The sequence below is a fragment of the Myotis daubentonii genome, chromosome X (genome assembly GCF_963259705.1).
Source record: "Myotis daubentonii chromosome X, mMyoDau2.1, whole genome shotgun sequence".
NCBI lineage: Eukaryota > Metazoa > Chordata > Mammalia > Chiroptera > Vespertilionidae > Myotis > Myotis daubentonii.
The window spans coordinates 67,163,237-67,170,996 of NC_081861.1; the positions used below are offsets into that span (position 1 = coordinate 67,163,237).

Sequence of the window (7,760 nt, forward strand, 5' to 3'; positions counted from 1 at the left end):
GGTTGTTGATTTCAGTCCGATCAGCCCTTCTTAACTGTACGTATAGCTGGACTAGGTCTTTGAAGACACCACCGCTCAGCTCTGCGTCTTAGATCTCTGCACTCTAGCCCCTCATTGGTCAGGGAGCCCTTTATGACATCCTGGACTTTGGGTCGTCATAGGTGTCCATTGTGACCTCATCAGACCTCAGCCTAGAAATGTCCCCTACAGGGACCTGTAACTCTAGCGACTGGCCCCTGACTTTTGAGGGAACTGTCATTTTCTGCTTGACTTTAACATTGTAAAAATAAATGTGTTTCAATAGAAAACTTTTCCCATCTTAAGGACACAATTCCATGCCATCTGATTCTAACCTTACATTGTCTTTAAGGTCCTTTACAACCTTTGATTGGTTGTAGGCTACTGATAAACATGTAAACTGTCTTGTTTAGCAGATATTAAATTGCCCCCCTGTGATGATGTCAGGAAACCAGTTTTACATCCATTTATACATTCATTGAAATGTTCTTGATTAATATTCCCATATCTAAATTTGTTTTCTCTTTTCAACCAGTTATAACACCTTGCCATTCCCTCATTGAGAAAATAGAATCTTTTAACACATGTTCATTTTATATCTGTATGAATGTTTTGGTTTTTTACGCCTTTTGAAAAATATATTTTAATCATTTTGGAAGTCACAATGAGTTGCTCAGTAGATTCATCTGTCAGAATCAGGTAGATGTTGTTGAGCCTCATTTTTAAGAATCATTTGAAGCCCAGATGTGCTTTTTCTTGGCTGTCCTAGGTGAAGCCAAAGCACCAAGAGATGTTTATTTTTGTTTTGTTTTTTTTTTTTTATCATTTTCATTTTCCTCTCTACTAATATTGTGTTTCTGCTTTGTTTTTGGTTCATTTATTTATAGCTGATCACAGTCATAAATATGTCTATTCCAAAAGAGAGAATGTAGAAGGAAGAAAGGAGTCTCTGACCCAAGCAACTTCAATATTGAAGCACACAAACCTGCATAGCTTCAAGGCCTGGAAATGATCATTGTTGAGGTGAGGCTCTTCCTTCTGATCCCATGAATTCACCTGGCTCCACAGCTCTGCCCTCTATGTTCTGCACTCAGAATCATCTTTCCTTTTGAATTGAGCACATGTTTGCAGTTGAGTAGTTTATCAGCCCATTTTCTGCTTGTCAACACCTGGAAGTACCACAACCTTCTATCATTTCATCCTCGGTCTATTCTTTCAGTTAAAAATGACATTGTTTCTGTTGATTTAACATATGCAAAAATCCTGTAGTCTCCCATGTATGTCGTGGGGATTCATGTCCTTAGACAAGAAGCTCCTTCCCACATCCCTCTTGGAAAATCTCATCTCTATTTGTTGCTTCTGCTAAGATAGCTGGGAACATCCATGATTCATATCCTATATTGCTTCAAAGAGCCCTCTGAATACTCTGACCTTTTGATTCCTCAGCTGTACTAGCACATGGATGACTAGCTACATCCTTGATTTTATCTCCATGGGACACTTTCCTGACAGTGAATCCTCTCATTTTAATGTCTTTCACAATCTGGATAGGCTGAGAATTTCTTGTATCTTCATGTACTGGTTCTTTTTTGCTTACCAGTTCTTCCCTCGATTTATGTATTTTCTTTAAAATAGCAAGAAAAAGCAATGTCATGCCTTCAACACTTTCCTTGGGAACCTGCTCAGCTACATGTGCATTGTTACAATTCACCTGTGATTTCTGCCCCTAGATAACAAGAATTTCCTCTCCTCCAGATTCCAATATTTTCCCTCTAAATCTTCACCAACAACATCTGATATTCATGTTTATCAATAGTCTGTTTTTGATGATTAGGTATTCTCTAAGACAGTGGTTCTCAACCTTCCTAATGCAGCGACCCTTTAATACAGTTCCTCATGTTGTGATGACCCCAAACCATAAAATTATTTTCGTTGCTACTTCACAACTGTAATTTTGCTACTGTTATGAATCACAATGTAAATATCTGATATGCAGGATGTATTTTCATTGTTACAAATTGAACATAATTAAAGCATAGTGATTAATCACAAAAACAATATGTAATTTTATATGTGTTTTCCGATGGTCTAAGGTGACCCCTGTGAAAGGGTCGTTCGACCCCCAAAGGGTTTGCGACCCATAGGTTGAGAACCGCTGCTCTAAGACAATAAAGGCCTTTTCAGTTGTGCTCCTCACTTCCTTTTTTAAATTAATCTTTATTAGAGAGACAGAAGATGGCGGCGATATAGGCAGACGCGTCCCAGGTCGTGTCCCGGAGCAAATGGAGTGAGCAGCTGAAACTAGTAACACCCACACCGAATTGGCGAAATTGCTCAGCTGGTGAGACCATTTGCAGCCGGGAAGAGCAGAACTCCCCTGGAAAGGTAAAAAAAAAAAAAAAAAAAAAAAACACAGGGATTTGGGCAGGAAAGTTTGCCAGACCTCTGAGCCAAGAGAGTTGGAGGGAGACCGCGTGGCAGACAGCCGCGTCCCTTGGGACAGGCACAGCCCCTGACTGGGGGAAAGGAGAACCGCGGGATTCCTGGCGCCGCCTGGGGAGTTGAGAGCTGGGTTCTGTGATCACAGAGGACTGAGCCTAAAGGGGGCAGCCTGAAGAGCTGACCAGACCATGCAGTCCTGGTAAGAGAAGAAGCTTACAGAAACCAAGCCTTCCCTGTTTCCGTGGCCGGCATTTGTTTGTTTGTTTTCACTGAATCCTGTTCATGGGACATTTCGGATACAGACACTCACCTGTGCTGAAGAGAGGGAGAGTGTGCAGAGGAGTGGAATCTGGGGAGAGACTGGGGAGAGAGGGGGAGCCGGGAGAGGTGGCAGCGAATTGAGTGCTGAGACACCCCTGAGCCCAGGACTGGGGCAGCCATTCTCTCCGGAGAGTGAGACTCCTCCCCCCAGCCCCCAGGCAAGGAGCACAGCCACACCCAGATTCCACCCTGTAGGAGATCAAGGATTAAAATAACCTGATCAGTCCCTGGGAATTAACAGGGTCTGGCCTATAGAGGGATTTTCAATCCCAGCAACAACATAGCGCCCGTAACTATTACGCAGCCAGCTCTGGGCAGTGAACTTCCACTGGACAGAGAGGCCCTATAGCCTCAGAGGCCAACCCCAGAACACTGCCACCCAGAGGCTGACCCACAAACTGACTCTTTGCTAAACACAAAATAAGGCAGTCTGGGAAACAAATACGACCTGCTTTAAAATAAGGACTGTGGTTTACAACACAGAGGAACAGTGAATTGCAGGGAAACTCAACACTCTCCTGAATACCTGGCAGGTCTAAGGTGAGCCACACTGAAGAATAGAAGAACCGAAGGACCTTCACTACTGCAATTTTTTTTTTCTTTTTTCATCTTTTAACTAAGAACCCATTTTTTTTCTTTTTTTTTTTCTTCTTTTTTTTCTTTTTTTTCTTCTTTTTTTTTCTTCTTTTTCCATCACCTGATTTTACCCTTTTAATTACTACCTTCTTATTTTTAACCAGTATTATTACTGCTATCATTTTACCATTTTTTAAAGTGCCACTTTATTTTCTCTTTATTTTATTTTGGGATTAGTGTTCTCCATTCTATTTTCATCTTTATATTATTGGTTGTTTCTAGTTTGCATTCATCTCCAGGGAGCTGTTGCTGGAATTTGTTGGGATTAGTGGCGGTTCTATAGGAGTCTTCTCCTCATATAAAAAGTCTCTTCCCCTCCTCCACTTCATTCTCTCTTTTCGCTCTTTCTTTTCTTTTCTTTTCTTTTCTTGCTTTTATTTCCCCCCCTCCTTTTTCCTAATTTCATTTTTGCACTCCTTTTTTTGGTCCCTATGCTTCTTTTCTTTTTTCTCTTTTATCTTATTCTCTTCCTTCTTCCTTATCCCCTAATTCTCTTTATTCGGGTGGTCACCTTTATTTGGGGTTATTAATATCGTGAATATCTTTGTGTATAGTGCCTGGTATGTGGTGCCTTGTTGTGTTGTATTTTGTGCCTTTAAATCAATGCAGCAGATCCAAGCAACAGTAACCTCCTGAGCACCACACCCTCTGCTGAGGAACAGCAGCTGTACATGAAACCTCACCCCACCAGCCAGAAGAGCCACCGCAGCTGTGAACAGCACCCACCAGAGGAGCTGCTGCCAACTGAAGAGCAGCTGCTACCGCAACCGCCCGAAGAGCAACCACAGACCAAGGAGTCACTGCCACCCAGGGAGCAACCACTGAACGACTCAACGTCTAGATATGTCAGTGAGATCAAACATGGGTAGACAAAGAAACCCCCAAAGGAAAGAGAAGGAGGACTCTCCAGAAAAGCAGCTAAGTAATACAGAGGCATGCAACATGACACATAAAGAATTCAGAATAAGGGTCCTAGAGTGCATAAACAGGATAGAGGAAAAAATCAACAACCTCTGCAAGAAGCAAGAAGAAACAGATGAAAAAATCGATAACATATGGAAGAAGCTAGAAGAAACAGATGAAAAAAATCAACAACTTAAGTAAGACCCAAGAAGAAATGAAGAGTGATATAGCTGCAATGAAAAACTCCATTGAAAGTATCAACAGTAGACTAGGAGAAGCGGAGGACCGAATTAGTGAATTAGAAGACAAGGAAGCAAAACACACCCAAAATGTACTGCAATTGGAGAAAAAAATTAAAAGACAGGAGGAGAGCCTAAGGGAGCTTTGGGACAACATGAAATGAAACAACATATGAATAATAGGGGTACCAGAACAACAGAAAGATGAACAAGGATTAGAAAACCTATTAGAAGAAATAATATCAGAAAACTTCCCTGAGGTGGGGAAGAAAAAAGTCACACAAGCCCAGAGAGTCCCAAACAAGGTGAACCCGAAAAGACCCACACCAAGACACATCATAATTACCATGGCAAATGTTCAGGACAAAGAGAGAATCTTACAGGCTGCAAGAGAGAGACGGAAAGTTACATACAAGAGATCGCCCATTAGATTGTCAAATGATGTCTCAACAGAAACACATCAGGCCAGAAAAGAATGGACAGAAATTTACAAAGTGATGCAAAGCAAAGGACTGAATCCAAGAATACTCTATCCAGCAAGGCTATCATTCAAACTTGAAGGGGAAATAAGAAGCTTCACAGACAAAAAAAAAAGGCTAAGGGAGTTTATCACCACCAAGCCAGCAATGCAAGGAATGCTAAAGGGACTGGTGTAAAAAGAAGAAATAAAAAGCTCAGAAAGAAAACAGCCACACAAAAAAAGAAATGGCTACAAACAAGTACCTTTCAATAATAACTTTAAACGTAAATGGACTAAATGCTCCAACCAAAAGACATCGAGTGGCTGAATGGATAAAAAAACATGACCCATACATCTGCTGTCTACAAGAAACCCACCTCATTAGAAGGGACTCACACGGACTGAAAGTGAAAGGATGGAAAAATATCTTTCAGGCAAATGAAAAGGAAAAGAAAGCTGGGGTAGCAATACTTATATCGGACAAAATAGACCTCAAAGTGAAGGCCATAACAAGAGATAAGGAAGGCCACTTCATAATACTAAGGGGATCAATACAACAAGAAGATATAACCCTGGTAAACATATATGCACCCAATGCAGGAGCACCCAAATTCATAAAAAAAAAACTCCTGGAAGATATCAAAGGAGAGATCGACAACAATACAATCATAGTAGGGGACTTTAATGCACCATTGACAGCACTGGATAAGTCCTATAGACAAACAATCAGCAAAGATACAGCAATCCTAAATGACTCACTAGATCAGATGGACTTAATTGACATCTTCAGAACACTTCACCCCAAAGCCAGAGAATATACATTCTTCTCAGGTGCTCATGGGACATCTTCAAAAATAGACCACATATTGGGTCACAAGCAAAGTATCCCCAAATTCAAGAAGATTGAAATCATAAAAAGCATCTTCGCAGACCACGATGGCATAATACTAGAAATAAACTACAATAAAAACAACCCAAAATACTCAAACACCTGGAAGCTGAATAGCATGCTATTAAATATTGACTGGGTTACCAATGAGATCAAAGAAGAAATTAAAAACATTAAGACTTGCTTGAATTTTAAGTCTTAGACCAGAGAGTAGCTTTTATATATTACTGTTTAAAGTAGCAGTATCCACAAAAGAGGACAAAATAATATATTGTAATGGCAGTTAAAGCACTACTTAATAATCCCTGTCTCAAGTCCTTTTTTGTAACGAGGCAGTATATAAATAAATGAAATCAGCGGACTCTAATTCCTTTTATATATGTTTCTTTGTTTTTCCCACCACTCCTCAGTCCTCCTGTAAAGCCCCAATCCCATGAAGTTCATGCCAACTGCTATGCTACCCTCTCTGCCACCCCCGTTGCCACCACTTCCTACGTTTAGACATTCCCAATTAGGAATAAATCCTTTGGCGCCTCAGTCATGGTCTTCAGGCCCACCCCAGTTACCACAATCATTCTGGGAGCCATCCCCGACCCCAGCCTTGACTTGTTCAAAACCCTTGCGAAAGTCTTCTCTTCCCCAACAACCTCCGCCAGTTACTCCCACCAGCGCCCCTCCCCGCGCACCGTCGCCATTAGAAACTGCTCCCTTAAGTCCCTGATTCTACCATTCCCACACTGCCCACACCTTCTACCTTCCAATTCTCCATGAGATATCTCCTGGATGTCTCGCAGCTACTTCTCCCACCAAATGACAGAAACAGCGGAATCAGAAGTATTGCGGTGCTGTTCAGTCCTTTAATGACATTAGTTGACAACAGAACCTGGCTTCCTGAGCTAGGCGACATTTAGCTTGGGCTGCTCCAATGACTCTTGCCAGGCTCGGGGACGCAGGCTTTCAGCCTCTTCTAGATGCACGCTTTGGGTCGAACAGAGTGAACGCTGCATCACGGTAGCGCGGCACTTCATGGCTGTTGGCTGCCCTCTCCGCCTCTGGCTCGGCAGTAGGCGCACTCGGCACACTTGGCGCACTTGGAGCACTTGGCGCACGTTGGTTGTTGACCTCCATGCCCACCATCTCCACGATGTAGTCCGTCAGGGAGTCGAGCATGACCATAACCAAGTCATTTGCGCCGGAACTTTGATCTTGATTCTGTTGATTGTTTTGAAGAAGGCGATCCACGTAGGTCAAAGGAGACTGCAACTCGGCGGTTAAATCGTGGCCTGGAGTCTTGGTGGAGTTCGCAGGGCTTTGATTTTGTGACATGGTTGTTGATTTCAGTCCGATCAGCCCTTCTTAACTGTACGTATAGCTGGACTAGGTCTTTGAAGACACCACCGCTCAGCTCTGCGTCTTAGATCTCTGCACTCTAGCCCCTCATTGGTCAGGGAGCCCTTTATGACATCCTGGACTTTGGGTCGTCATAGGTGTCCATTGTGACCTCATCAGACCTCAGCCTAGAAATGTCCCCTACAGGGACCTGTAACTCTAGCGACTGGCCCCTGACTTTTGAGGGAACTGTCATTTTCTGCTTGACTTTAACATTGTAAAAATAAATGTGTTTCAATAGAAAACTTTTCCCATCTTAAGGACACAATTCCATGCCATCTGATTCTAACCTTACATTGTCTTTAAGGTCCTTTACAACCTTTGATTGGTTGTAGGCTACTGATAAACATGTAAACTGTCTTGTTTAGCAGATATTAAATTGCCCCCCTGTGATGATGTCAGGAAACCAGTTTTACATCCATTTATACATTCATTGAAATGTTCTTGATTAATATTCCCATAT

At 42.2% G+C, this 7,760-nt stretch overlaps 1 protein-coding gene across 1 annotated transcript; it reads right to left on the reverse strand.

Annotated features, from left to right (window-relative positions):
• Positions 1–6,865: 6,865 nt before the first annotated feature.
• On the reverse strand, positions 6,866–7,234 carry LOC132225041 (huntingtin-interacting protein M-like). Its single transcript, XM_059680251.1, has one exon. The coding sequence runs from the start codon at positions 7,232–7,234 to the stop codon at positions 6,866–6,868; it is 369 nt and encodes a 122-aa protein (XP_059536234.1).
• Positions 7,235–7,760: the final 526 nt, after the last annotated feature.

Bases quoted from the DNA above. Each gene is read 5' to 3' on its own strand.
- LOC132225041 (XM_059680251.1), bottom strand. From the start codon at position 7,234: ATGTCACAAAATCAAAGCCCTGCGAACTCCACCAAGACTCCAGGCCAC.